Genomic DNA, 14,830 nt, shown 5'->3' with positions numbered 1-14,830 from the left:
TCATATAAGGATCGAGGTATTGCACTAACACTAGCACCCACGTCACATAAACCATGATAACAATGATCTCCTATCTTAACAGAAACAACAGGCATGCCAACAACAGGCCTATGTTTGTCTCTAGCATGTGGTTTAGCAATTCTAGCAGCATCTTCATAGAAGTGAATATCATGACCATCAACATTGTCGGATAGGAGATCTTTGATAACAGAAATGCTAGGTACAACACTAATTTTCTCAGGGGGTGTAGGTGTTCTAATGTAGCCCCTACGTATCACAGTTGAAGCTTTAGAATGATCGTTTATCCTAACAGGAAAAGGTGGTTTCTCAATGTAAGCACTAGGAACAATAGGATCATTATAGGCAATGACTTTCTCTTCAACTGGATTGGGTTTGACTACATTGACTTCTAAGGGAGGATGATATTTAAACCACTTATCTTTGAGGAGATCAATATAAGCAGCAAATGATTCGCACAATGAAGCTACTATCTCAGAGTCAAGTCCATATTTAGCGCTAAAATCACAAAAAGTATTTGTTTCAACAAAGGATTTAACGCAATCAAACTTGAAATTGATACCTGACTCCTTACCTTCATCAAGCTCCCAATCTTCAGAGTTGCGTTTAATTCTTTCCAATAAATTCCATTTGAAGTCAATATCTCTCTTCATAAAAGAACTGGTACAAGAAGTGTCAAGCATGGTGCAATCATCATGGGAAAGCCGAGCATAGAAGTTATGAATGATAATTTCTCTCGAGAGCTCATGGTTGGGGCATGAATATAACATTTATTTAAGCCTCCCCCAATCTTGAGCGATGCTTTCTCTGTCACGAGGCCAAAAATTATAAATATAATTCCGATCACGATGTACTACATGCATAGGATAAACTTTTGATGAAATTCCAATTTCAACCGATTGTAGTTCCATGATCCAGTATCATCACATAGCCTATACCATGTCAATGCTTTATTCCTCAAAGATAAGGGAAAGACCTTATTCTTGACCTCATCCTCGGGCAAACCCGCAAGCTTAAATAAACCACAAACTTCATATACATAGATTAGATGCAAGTCTGGATGTGATGTTCCATCTCCTATAAAAGGATTAGCCAGCAGTTTCTCAAGCATACCCGAAGGAAATTCATAGCAAATATTTTCAATAGGTGCAGCAAGTTGAGGACCAATCTTTGTGCTTCCGTTCGAGGTGAAGATACCCCGAAATAGCTCCTCAAAGGATTAGTTTCCATAGTGACAAGTGACAATAAATTTCAGCACACTATATAAATGTTTCCTTACCAAATTCCACTTACCAAAGGCGCTTCACTCCCCGACAACGGCTCCAGAAAAGAGTCTTGATGACCCACAAATATAGGGGATCTATCGTAGTCCTTTTGATAAGTAAGAGTGTGAAACCCAAGGAGGAGCAGAAGGATCTGATAAGTGATTTTCAGCAAGGAAATATCTGCAAGCACTGAAATTATCGGTAACAAGTAGTTGTGTAGTGAAATGATTCGTAGCAAGTAGCAAGTAACAAAGGTAACAACGGTGCAGCAAAGTGGCCCAATCCCTTTTGTAGCAAGGGACAAGCCTGGACAAACTCTTATAGGAGGTAAAGCACTCTCGAGGACACATGGGAATTTCTGTCAAGCTAGTTTTCATCATGTTCATATGATTCGCGTTCGCTACTTTGATAGTTTGATATGTGGGTGGACCGGCGCTTGGGTACTGCCCTTACTTGGACAAGCATCCCACTTATGATTAACCCCTCTCGCAAGCATCCGCAACTACGAAAGAAGAATTAAGACAAAGTCTAACCATAGCATTAAACTAGTGGATCCAAATCAGCCCCATACGAAGCAACGCATAAACTAGGGTTTAAGCTTCTGTCACTCTAGCAACCCATCATCTACTTATTACTTCCCAATGCCTTCCTCTAGGCCCAAATAATGGTGAAGTGTTATGTAGTCGACGTTCACATAACACCACTAGAGGAAAAACAACATACAACACATCAAAATATCGAACGAATACCAAATTCACATGACTACTTATAGCATGACTTATCCCATGTCCTCAGGAACAAAAGTGACTACTCACAAAGCGTAATCATATTCATGACCAGAGAGGTAATGAGTAGCATCAAAGATCTGAACATATAATCTTCCACCAAGTAATCCAACTAACATCAACTACAAAGAGTAATTAACACTACTAGCAACCTTACAAGTACCAATCGGAGTCGCGAGACGGAGATTGGTTACAAGAGATGAACTAGGGTTTGGAGATGAGATGGTGTTGATGAAGATGTTGATGGTGATGAGTCCCCTCCGATGAGAGGAGTGTTGGTGATGACGATGGTGACGATTTCCCCCTCCGGGAGGGAAGTTTCCCCGGCAGGATCGTCCTGCCGGAGCTCTAGATTGGTTCTGCTCAAGTTCCGCCTCGTGGCGGTGGCGATTCCTCTCGAAAGCCTCCTCCTGATTTTTTCTGGAACGAAACCCTTCTTGTAGCAAAAGAGGGGAGCCAGAGGGCCAGATGGGAGCCCACAAGCCCCCTAGGCGCGGCCAGGGGGGACGCGCCTAGCAGGCTTGTGGCCTCCTGCTGGCACTCCTCTGGTACTTCTTCAGCCCAGTATTTTTTATAAAATCCAAAATAAATCCTCGTTGATTTTCACGGCTTCTAGAGTTGCGCAGAATAGGTATCTCAAACTTGCTCCTTTTTCAGGCCAGAATTCCATCTGTCGGTATTCTCCCTCTTCATGTAAACCTTGCAAAATAAGAGAGAAAAGGCATAAGTATTGTACCGTGAAGTGTAATAACAACCCAAAAAGCGATAAATATCAACATGAAAGCATGATGCAAAATGGACGTATCATACAACATCACATATAAGCCTTGCAAGCAATGTGGCTAATGTGTTAGTCACGGGATCTTGTATTACGGAACGAGTAAAGAGACTTGCCGGTAACTAGATTGAAAGAGGTATATGGATACGGACGATCAAATCTCGGGCAAGTAGCATACGGAAGGACAAAGGGAATGTTATACGATATTATATGAATCCTTGGCACAGAGGTCCAACCGATAAGATCTTCGTAGAATATGTAGGATTCAATATGGACATCCAGGTCCCACTGTTGGATATTGACCGGGGAGTGTCACAGGTCATGTCTGTATAGTTCTCGAACCCGCAGGGTCTGCACACTTAAGGTTCGGTGACGTTTCGGTATAGTTGAGTTATAGGTGTTGGTGACCGAAGGTTGTTTGGAGTCCCAGATGAGATCACGGACATCACGAGGGTTTCCGGAATGGTCCGGAAACGAAGATTGATATATAGGATTGTTTCATTTGGCCTCCGAAAAGATTTCGGGCATTACCGGTAGTGTACCGGGAGTAACGAATGGGTTCCAGGTCTTTACCGGGAGGGGCCCACCCACCCGGGAGAGAACCCAATAGCCCAAGGGTGGCGCACCAGCCCTTAGTGGGCTGGTGAGGCCATCCCAAGTGGGCTATGTCGGCTAGAAATAAAAAATCAAAGGAAAAGGAAAAGAAAAGAGGGAGGTGGGAAGGAAGGAGGGGACTCCTCCTTCCCCAAACCGAATTGGAGTTGGAGTCCTCCTCCTCCTCTCTCGGTCGGCGCCCTTGGGGCTCTCTTGGGCCTCAAGGCTAGCCCCTCCCCTCCTCCTATATACTAGAGGTTTTAGGGTTTTTGAGACACAACTTTGCCACGTGCAACCCTAAACCTCTACTTCGTAGTTCTTCTTCTAGATCGGTTTTCTGCGGAGCTCGGGTGGAGCCCTGCAGGAATAGATCATCACCATCACCGGTGCGCCGTCACGCTGCCGGAGAACTCATATACTTCCCCGTCTCTCTTACTGAATCAAGAAGACGGAGATCGTCATCGAGTTGTATGTGTGTTGAACGAGGAGGTGTCGTCCGTTTGGCGCTAGATAGGAACGGATCATGGGACGACGGTGATTTGAATCATGAAGTTGTACCACAACATCAACCGCGTTTCTTAACGCTTCCCGCTTAGCGATCTACAAGGGTATGTGGATCTGATCTCCCTCTCGTAGATGAACATCACCATGATAGGTCTTCGTGTGCGTAGGATTTTTTTTTGTTTCCCATGCAACGTTTCCCAACAGCGTCGGGGCGGCCCGGGTGGAGAGACGACGAAAGGAGAGGAGAGAAAACGGATGCAGAGAAAAAATGAAGGATGAAGACGTGGGTTTCGAAAGTTTTTTTTTAGGATTTTGGATCGAGCGAAGGTGTCGGAGTCTTACGTGACTGTTGTGTGGACATCCACAAAGCATTTCAAGTTTACAGAAAAAGTACGTCCGGACCGATCGATGGATCGATACAGGTCCATGTTGGGTCTAAGGCATTCAGACTGTACAGTCCGAATGTCCGTTGTGGGCGGGTTGAGGGTCTAAAGATGTCCTAAGATACAATATTAACCGTATGAACAATAAGCAGATACTTTCTCCATAAACTATTAGAAGAGTGTTTGGATCACTATTCTATAGAGGGAGTACGTAGTAGAGATAATTACCTACAAAAATATAGTTTAAAAAACGGAAATGATTTCACTCGACCGACGGATTTCCAGCACCCGTCCACCGGCTTCTTTGTGTGCCATGTGCCCATGTGGACCTCCACCACCGCTTTTCGTTTTTTCTTATCTTCAAGGAACAGTTCATCCACATCTTCTCCCCCCAACATCGCCTCTTACCTCCACACATTTCCATGGACGTGCATCAATGTGAATGTCGTTGTTCCTTTACTCGCGTCCCTCCTTTTCTCCTCCTTCCTCCCTTCTCTCTTTCCTCTCCGAGGCTCGCGCCGCTGTCCTAGAGGAGCACGATGACATTTTCTGCAACTTGGTCTTTGTTGCAAAAAAAGGCAACAAGGGTCTTGTTGCAGAACTACGGATAAGAGGACGTAGATGTTGTTGTAAATTTTGCAACAAAGGTCTTGTTGCAGAAATGTAGATAAGAAGTTGAAGTTGTTGTAATAAATTTTTCATGCAAGATTTTCTTGCACGAATGAGGTTTGCAACAAGTGTCTTGTTGCAAGAAAAAAGAGAAGAAAATTCGCAACGAGGATCTTGTTGCAGGAATGAGTTTGCAACATGGATCTTGTTTTTAAAACTGGACCGTTGTTTTAGGTTGTATTTAGTCGAAGGGAGGCGACCCAGCTGATAGATCGGACGGTTGCGTGTACGAATATCGGACGGCTAGTCAGGTAGTGGATACGGAGTATTTTGCTACGGATCCACGGACGGACGCCTAGCGGCTCCCTTACAAAAAGATATGTTGCAGAGATCAGCGCATGACAGATTGAATAACAAAAAAACGTTCCGTATGCTCTCCTGTGACGGATTCCGCGCTGAGCACGATCACGATACGCAACGGCCACGGCGTGTAATGAAAGCGTCCCTCATCCATCCGTGAATTCTCAAACCCCACCCGCCCGCACTAGAAACACAACCTTCGCCGCCGCCGGCCGAGACGAGGCCCAGGGAGCCGCCGCCATGGCGCTACTTCAAGACAGTGTTCCTTTCCCCGAGTTCAACGCCGCCCTGATCCTCCTGCGGCAGGTCAAAGCAAGCTTCGATCTGGCCGTCTACGATGAGTTCCTCGACCTCCTCGGGAGCTTCTACAGGGGCGAGAGATCCGACTCCCGCGCCGTCCACGCCAGGCTGTTCGCCATCATCGAGAGCCATCCCGACCTTGCTCGACGCCTCGGCGCCTTCTTGCGCGACCCCTTCCAGCACGAAGCCGTGCCCGTCCGCGATGATCCGCCGAAGCGGCCCAAGAGGGAGCGCCGCCACCCACCCGCCGCCTCCGTCGACCCCGACTGTGCCGGCGCCATGCGGTTCCTCGAGCGGGTGAAGCAGGCGGACGCCGGACTCTACGACAGGGTCCTCGCGCTGCTCTTCCACGTCGGGACGGAGGTCACCCTCGACGCGAATCAAATCTACGACGAGGCCCGGGAGATTTTCGGGTCGGCGCACAGGCATCTCCTCCGCGGTTTCACGGAGTACCTTCCGACAGGGCGCGACTTCCTGAGGCGTCGCCCGAAGAAGGAGCCGCCGGAACAGCGCCGTGCTCCTGCACCCAAGCGCAAGGGCCCCGCCGCCGCGATACCCGACGACGCCGCCGGCAAGAAGAAACGCAAGACGACCAGCCGACGCGCCTCCCCCGCCGCCGTCGATGCCTCGAAGGGCGACGACAAATTCGCCAAGTTTAGGGAGGCGTGGGAGTTCGAGACCGCGTACACCAACCTGGTGGTCACCATGAGACGCACCAAGAAAGCACTGGAAGAACTCAAGCCAAAGCCAAAGAAGAAATCACGGGAAGAAGCCGAGCCACCGGAAGAAGTCAAGCCGTCGGCGGGCCACCACGTGCGGCCGCGTACGTTCGAGGAACTCTACCCCGGCCGCGAGTGCCGGGAGGTTCTCCAGGAGATGTACGGCGACAAGTTGGAGCCGATGCGGGAGGCGCTCGAGGATGGCGCGCGAACCGAGCTGGCTCTCAGGACGATCCAGCGCCGGCTGAAGAAGCTGGAGCAGGTGGCCGTGCAGATGACGAGGGAGCGGCGGGATCCCGCCCGAGTTGAGGGCCGGATGTACAAGCTTGCCGTAGATCGAGTGGTGCACCTTCCGGGTCAAAGAGAAGCGGCAAGCAATCCTGTTGGCCCGTGCGAGAGCCTGGCCGGCATGTCTGAGACCAAGATTGTCCTGGACCAAGATTGCCGGTGAGCAGCGTGGCATGATGTAGCTTCGGGAAATCGATGCTCTCTCTTGTGTGTTGAAGAGGTTCATTGAGTGGATAGAGGTGTGTGCCAAAAATAATACTGAGTGCTACAAAATGTATCTTTTTGAGTCCTGAATTTTGTTGTTTTTGCACACACCTCTACGGATGTCTTTTCAAGGTGAAATTCTGCATAATGTTAGGATATTTGTTGATGTTCATCCAAACGAATTTCAGTTTTTTTTCTTCAATATTTGCTTTTCAGAATTTACTGTTTATATCGATGTATTTGAGCTCGGGAGCACCCATGTCCTTTTCCGAGTCTTAGGGCATGGTTGGAGTCCCTCCGCTCCACGACGCTGCTTCTGGAGCAGGCGGAGTTTCAGTTAAAACCCGTGGAGCGAGCGAACACATGCCCCGTAGGTTCTTTTCTTTCACGGAGCTGGTGGATTGTCGAGCAGCTCCTTAATGTAAGAAAACAACTTCCAAGCCTTTTTTTTATCTTCAGCATATAAATCTCTTCGTGCTACTCTTGGTTCTTGTGAATCCTATCAAATTCATGCACACAAATAAATTACATAGAATCAAATCCTAGGGTTAATCTGATGTTGTTTACACTATAATATTCACGGAGTGAACTCCACAAATGTGTTTATATATTGATAAACTTCATTTTTTACTATTTTTCAGCCAACTGAATCTTGGCACTTGTCTCGTGAGCTACACGTCTGGGTGCGGTTGGGTTTTTGGATTGATTTTTTTTTCACCCATGTATACAACCTGACCCGCTTTAGTGTGTGAGTCTTTCTTTTTAACTAAAGGATACCCTACGTATTGTTGGGGGATCTGGTTGATGAAAATTCAGATTGATAACATGGAAAAGCAAAATTCAAAATACATATGACTTATATTTCAATATGTATAGTTGTAGCAATATTTGTTGTAGCAATATTTATTATATATGGGTAGGATATAATTGATTGAAAAAAAAATCTCATGCATGGTTGAATATTGCCGTGAGTCTTTTTCCATGCATGATTGCATTTTGAGATGAGCTTTATTCCGTTCATAATATTTTAGCGTTTTCTTTAGTTTGAGAATTTTGTATGTAGTTTTCCCCCTCTTTTTTTTAGTATTCAGTTTATCATTTTTCATTCTTCATTCGTTGTTCAGTATTCATCCAGTATTCATCCAATTATTTTGTCACTCATAATTTCTCAATATTCATGTCTTCACTGTTTGCACTCTTTCTTTAGTATCAAAACAAGGTGATGTTTTCCATAGGAAATTCTTCCATCACATCACATTATTTAATTTCATTCATTGTCCTACGCGCACCCAAGATCTATCTATAAAGATCAACAACTACGAGAGGGGGAGTGCATGTACATTTCTACTATTAAAGTAGGATGTCACGTCATGATGGTTCAACCTTCAGGATGGTTCGACCTCGCTAACAGTTTCCTCGATTTTTTTCATCCCTTCGTAAACCAAACGATTAACCAGACAAGAAAGAAAAAAAAACCTCGATCGATCCCACCTCGCAAGAAAGAAAAAATCAACCCCTCGTTCGCTCCTCCCCCACCCTCCTCGTACTCGTACTCGTGCAAACCCACGACGGCTTCCCCCCATCCCCGCACTCGCCGACCCCATCCCCGAGGGCGAACCGCTCCTCTCGCGCAGCCCCCCGCCGCCGCACACGCCCCCGCGCCGCTCGGTGCCGCCGCCACCCCCGCGCCCTCTCCCTTCCCACCGGCCCTCCTCGCCGCCGCGCCCTCTCCCTCCCCGCCGGCCCTTCGCGAGTGGGACACGCCCCCGCGCCGCTCGGCACTGTGCGGAGGAAGGCCCCACCGGAGATCTCGTCCATGGCGGCGACGAAGGAGTCGAGGTCGGCCAGGAGGGGCTCGACGAGCGTGAGCGCATCGGGGGTGGGGGAGGCGGGAGTGGCGGTGAAGAGGAGCGCGCGGGCGAAGAGCAAGTCGTGCGCGCGGGAGGCGGCGGCCGCGTGTTGGGACGGAGGGAAACATAAATTTTCCCTCAGGCCATATAAGGCTTGATATTTTCCAAGGCACTCGCCGAGCAGCTGTTCGACGACGAGAACCTGCTCGTTCGCATCGACATGTTCGAGTACATGGAGCAGCACTCCGTCGCTCGCCTCATCGAAGCACCACCTGGGTAAGCACACCGAGTCACTGATGATTCTGCTCAACGTTTTATCCCTGAATTTTTTAGCTGTAGAGAAAGACTGAATTGGATGCTTACAGGATTTAATTTATAATTCTAAATACTAAATTCATGTTGTTAAGTGTTACTACTTATTCACATTTCACCCTCCATCTGCAATTGTGAGGGTAAACAAAGACTGAATTTGTTGGGTGCTGATTAAATTGTTTCTCTGAATGCAGGTATGTTGGACACGAGGAGGGCGGGCAGCTGACGGAGCAGGTGAGGAGGAGGCCATACAGCGTGATCCTGTTCGACGAGGTGGAGAAGGCGCACGTGGCCGTGTTCAACACGCTCCTCCAGGTGCTCGATGACGGCCGGCTGACCGACGGGCAAGGCAGGACTGTGGACTTCAAGAACACCGTGATCATCATGGCCTCCAACCTCGGCGCCGAGCACCTCCTCGCCGGGATGGTAGGCAAGAACTCCATGAAGGTCGCTCGCGACCTCGTCATGCAGGAGGTATGTATGGATCAGTTCATTTTCGATTCCAGAACCACCAAAACTATCTCTGTAATTTGTATCCTGATACTGAACTTCGTGTGGCTTATGTGTGCAGGTGAGGAGGCACTTCAGGTCGGAGCTGCTGAACCGGCTGGATGAGATTGTGGTGTTCGACCCGCTGTCCCACGAGCAGCTCAGGAAGGTCGCTCGCCTGTAGATGAAGGATGTGGCCGTCCGGCTGGCCGAGCGGGGCGTCGCCCTGACCGTCACCGACGCTGCGCTGGACGTCATCCTCTCTCTGGCCTACGATCCAGTACGTGACAACAATCTGAATTTCTTCACCTTCTTTGGGCTCGGACGCTGACTCTGAATTCGTTCCACATTGTTGCAGGTGTATGGCGCTCGACCGTTCCGTAGGTGGATCGAGAAGCCGGTGGTGACGCAGCTGTCCAAGATGCTGATCCAGGAGGAGATCGACGAGAACTGCACGGTGTACATCGACGCCGCCAACAAGGACGAGCTGGCCTACCGGGTGGACTGCACCGGCGGGCTGGTGAACGCCGAGACGGGCCAGAGCATGGCGGGTCTTGGCATACATCAGCCGGCGGCGACCTAGAGGGGCGCCTGAAGGACACCGCGGAGGCTGCGGCGCACGCGTCGTACAGCGGGTGCCCGTCGGGGTTCGCGGTGGTGTAAGAGTACTACTAATAGGCAGAAGTATCAACCCCTATCTCTAGATCATCCTCTATGCCTATGTATAAAAATTCAGAGTCCCTAGAGCTGATTAGAGACATAATTGAATATTGTCGTGTATTGTCATTGAGTGCATTCATTTTTCAACTCATTATACTGATTTCTTTCTTGTTCTTTGGCAGCCTCACTGCACACCAAGTCCAATGAGATGGAATCTGCTATTCAATCAGGAAGGCTGCCTGGACGAAGATGGAACCTCCAACCTCGGCGCCGAGCACCTCCTCACCGGGATGGTGGGCAAGAACTTCACGAAGGTCGCCCGCGACCTCGTCATGCAGGAGGTATGTATGATCAGTTCGTTTTCGATTCCAGAACCACCAAAACTATCTCTGTAATCTGTAGTCTGATACTGAACTTCGTGTGGCTTATGTGTGCAGGTGAGGAGGCACTTCAGGCTGGATCTGCTGAACCAGCTGGACGAGATTGTGGTGTTCGACCCGCTGTCCCACGAGCAGCTGAGAAAGGTCGCTCACCTGCAGATGAAGGACGTGGCCGTCCGCCTCGCCGAGCGGGGCGTCGCCCTGGCCGTCACCGACGCCGCGCTGGACGTCATCCTGTCTCTGGCCTACGATCCAGTACGTGACAACAATCTGAATTTCTTCACCTTCTTTGGGCTCGGACGCTGACTCTGAATTCAATCCACATTGTTGCAGGTGTATGGCGCTCGGCCGATCCGGAGGTGGATCGAGAAGCGGGTGGTGACGCAGCTGTCCAAGATGCTGATCTAGGAGGAGATCGACGAGAACTGCACGGTGTACATCGACGCCGCCAACAAGGACGAGCTGGCCTACCGGGTGGACCGCACCGGCGGGCTGGTGAACGCCGAGACGGGCCAGAGCATGGCAGGTCTTGGCATACATCAGCTGTCGGCGACCTAGAGGGGCGCCTGAAGGACCCCGCGGAGGCTGCGGCGCACGCGCCGTACAGCGGCTGCCCGTCGGGGTTCGCGGTGGTGTAAGAGTACTACTAATAGGCAGAAGTATCAACCCCTATCTCTAGATCATCCTCTATGCCTATGTATATAAATTCAGAGTCCCAAGAGCTGATTAGAGACATAATTGAATATTGTCGTGTATTGTCATTCAGTGCATTCATTTTTCAACTCATTATACTGATTTCTTTCTTGTTCTTTGGCAGCCTCACTGCACACCAAGTCCAATGAGATGGAATCTGCTATTCAATCAGGAAGGCTGCCTGGACGAAGATGGAATGACAAAAAAATACAGTGTGGTAAGCTATGTCTCTAAACAGAGCAGATGAGAGCTATAGTTTTTACAAGTTGTAGTGTAAAGATTGCTTTTGTAGTGCAATTATTCTGGGCAGTGTTAGATAATTAGTAATGTTTGCGGCTGGTCATTGCTATAGTGGAGATGTGTGCAAAGACCAAGGTTGTCGAGCCAACGAGCTCGATTCTACCAGGCCCTCATAATTTGACCTCTCCCTTGATCATTTCCTCGTGTTTTTTTAGCTTTGCATTAGGCGTGGTATGCATGTAAAGCTAGATGAGATGACCAGGAAATTCGCGAGGAAGCAGATAACTTGATTATACAATGTCACAAATTGTGTTGGCCGTTGCTGGCTCAGACAAAGACCTTTATATGCACAAAATAATGTTTTGTGATAGTAGTCTTTCTAAGCAATGACATGACCCTGTGAACATCCTTATCATTAGTTGTTTCCTCATAGTGGGAACTTTCTATCCAGCTAAACTAGAGCATCAGGTACGGTAGCTATCGCACACATATTTTTGAGAACAAGAACACATTTATTTATATGTTTGTCTTATTTCTGTTTGTGCTTGCAGAAAAGCGTCTAGCTACTAGAGATTTGAGCTAAAGCACAAGCCTTTCCTCTTGGAATTGATTTAGAACCCCAAGGACGAGTTCCTATCATCAATGCTAGGTGTACAATCAAATGCATATGGTTGTGAGCTCTGTTCTCCAAACACCCTAAAGGTAATAGATGTTATTTTGTACTCTTAACAGGTCTCCCATATGGTAGTTGTCTTTATAAAAGCACCCTGTGACATTTCTAGAAAGTAATGTCATGTAGGAAAATGGAGCGCTCCATTTTGGTCATTCTCTACTCAGGTGTTTATTGCGGTGTTGTCCTTTCTTATCTTTCAGTAAACTGCAAATTTGGGACCTGTTTGTTCGATTCGTAGGCCGCAATAGCTGCCACCAAGGTATGTTCTCTTTTTATTCTTTTTCAGATCCATTTTTTCACATGGGCATCAGTAAAAAGTGGGGATCAATAAATTTGTCGCTCGAAGTACTGAGCATACATATTCTTTCTTAGGCTTCAAGGCAGGAAAGATGGTTTTGTTACCAGCACATGGAATTTTTACTGGTCAACCCATTACCCATCAGCCAATGCCCTCATGATCTGCATGTGTACTTGCACTTTTTTTAAGGCAGTAGGGCTGCTTTAATGAGAAGATTTATGAAATTTAGAGTTGTTGACACTTGATCTATGAATCTTTGCACAGATTTGAATAACTTTGAGTCTATGACCAACCCACTTGTTACACCTAATTTCTGCAAAATATGGCTTTGCTGGTTTGAGTATTATTATCACTTATTTGTTGGTGTTCCTGTAGCACATTTGCTGATTTTGTGTCTATATGTATGTGCTTCCTTTTAAACTCACGAGATTGTTCTAAGCATATTTCTCATCCAACTATCCTTAATCTAATTATTCTTTCTCTACTAAGGCGAGAATTCGGTTATCCTTTATCTTCTCAAAAAATATATTTGATTTATTTTCTTTTTATATCAACCCGAAAATTTATTGATGTCAGAAGGTTCAGTTAGGTGTCCCTATTATTATGCATCAACACAAAAATTAACAATGCCCTGCAGCAGGTGCTCTCAGCTGGAGTGAATAATTTTGTTTTAAGCTCAGTTGATTGTGCAGTCTAAAAGTAGTACCCGGTGCTGAGCTATTGCAAGATTGGACAGTTGACTTGCATTTTAGCTGAAGAAGTGTAGATCCAGCTCTACTTCTCCATAGAGGTATTTTATTAAGCACAACCAACATTTTCTTTTTTGAACTTGCACAACCAACATTTTTTTTTGAACTTGCACAACCAACAATTTATATTTGTGATGATCGATGGAAGCAACCAAACGCTCCCACTTGTTCCCCAGAAAGTCAATACTCGCATTGGCTTCCATTTTTCCTCATAAGCAAGCATCTGCTGACTCCACTACTTTCTTTTCCACACTGGACTGCAATAGTGTTTCCTTGTGTTGTGCGTGTGTCACCAGCTCTGAGCATTCCAATAGCAGAGCTGGTGGCCAGTCCATTGTGAAGCCTGGACCAGTACAAGGTGATGGAGGCGCATGATGGCATCCCTTCGTCCTGGTAAGTATTTTTTGTCTTTCTTAGTCTGCTCTGCTGGATCTCTCACATCCTCTGAATCAAGTGTCTTCACTTCTCTTAGTTGGAACATTTGGCCATTTGCTAATTATGTGTTGTAAATCGTAATATATCTTTATGGCCCACCTAGCAAATCTCTGAAGTTTGGTCATTAACTATTGTGAAGGAGAACGCTGGTGTTGTGGTTGAGGTTCACCGTCTTGGATGTCACAGCCGTTTTGGTCCTCCTTGCCGTGGACAACACCAGGTATGCTTTGTTTCCTCTATTCTTATTCGTCACAACCAATTGATCCACACAAACATGCAGTAAATGGCTGGAGTTCAGCTTTGGTTCCCAGCCCCTTCTCCAGGTTCAGCAACAAGGATCTAGCTTGCTCACACCACCATTATCTCCTCCGCCCTATGAGTGGTTCTGCGTGTGCAGCTACGAGCTCTGAGCAGTCTGATGGCAGAGCTCGTGGCCACCATAGTGGTTGGGCCGCTGCTGTCCATTGTGAAGCAGAAGGTGTTCAACCACCTGCTGGAGAAGTACAAGGTGATGGAGGAGCGAGCAGCACAGGGTGCTCAAGCGCAAGCTGCACGCCTTTCTGGATGTCATCGCTGATGCAGAGCAGGCTGCGTTAAACAGAGTCGGGTCCATCGCCTGGATTATTATTGTATGTTTTCTAAAAAATCTTGAAATTCAGAATAAATCTGTGAGTTACCAAGATTTTTGACAAGCATGATATGTATTTTTTGAAAATGTAAATATTGCTTCAACTTGTGAATAAATTTAAAAGAAGAAACATTTTCTTGCATTTGTGCATAGAATTTCTAAATCAAGCGATGATATGTGAACATAATGTGGTCATCGTCATTGGAGATTATGTTTTTTTTCTTCCGTGGCAACGCACGGGCCATTTCGCTAGTACCCTGTAGATCGCCAAGCAGAAGCGTATATAACGCGGTTGATGTAGTCGTATTCGACCTGATCTAGTGTCGAACGGACGACACCTCCGCGTTCAGCACACGTGCGGCTCGATGACGTCTCCTCCTTCTTGATCCAGCAAGAGAGGAAGGAGAAGTAGATGGGATCTCAACCAACACGACGATGTGGTGGAGATGGTGGTGGATCAATCCCAGCATGGCTTCGTCAAGCGCCTTTGGAACTGCGAATGAGGAAGAACGGGAGAGAGGGGAGGCCGCACGGTGTGGGAATTGTTGTGTCGAGCCCTCCCCCTCTCCTCTACTATATATAGGAGGCAAGGGGCAAGGTTAGGTCGCAGCCCTTG

At 47.5% G+C, this 14,830-nt stretch overlaps 1 protein-coding gene and 2 pseudogenes across 1 annotated transcript; all 3 read left to right on the top strand.

The window, feature by feature from the left end:
- The first annotated feature begins 5,449 nt into the window (after window positions 1-5,449).
- LOC123404129 lies at window positions 5,450-7,009 on the top strand. The gene has a single exon (XM_045098054.1). The coding sequence runs from the start codon at window positions 5,537-5,539 to the stop codon at window positions 6,764-6,766; it is 1,230 nt and encodes a 409-aa protein (XP_044953989.1). The 5' UTR covers window positions 5,450-5,536; the 3' UTR covers window positions 6,767-7,009.
- A 1,614-nt stretch (window positions 7,010-8,623) lies between these two features.
- LOC123405712 lies at window positions 8,624-10,041 on the top strand (annotated as a pseudogene).
- A 131-nt stretch (window positions 10,042-10,172) lies between these two features.
- LOC123405711 lies at window positions 10,173-14,163 on the top strand (annotated as a pseudogene).
- The last annotated feature ends 667 nt before the right edge of the window (window positions 14,164-14,830 follow it).

Source organism: Hordeum vulgare, chromosome 6H, assembly GCF_904849725.1.
Source record: "Hordeum vulgare subsp. vulgare chromosome 6H, MorexV3_pseudomolecules_assembly, whole genome shotgun sequence".
In the NCBI taxonomy this organism is placed as follows: Eukaryota; Viridiplantae; Streptophyta; class Magnoliopsida; order Poales; family Poaceae; genus Hordeum; species Hordeum vulgare.
This window is presented reverse-complemented; position numbering and strand designations above follow the sequence as displayed.

Bases quoted from the DNA above. Each gene is read 5' to 3' on its own strand.
- LOC123404129 (XM_045098054.1), top strand. From the start codon at position 5,537: ATGGCGCTACTTCAAGACAGTGTTCCTTTCCCCGAGTTCAACGCCGCC.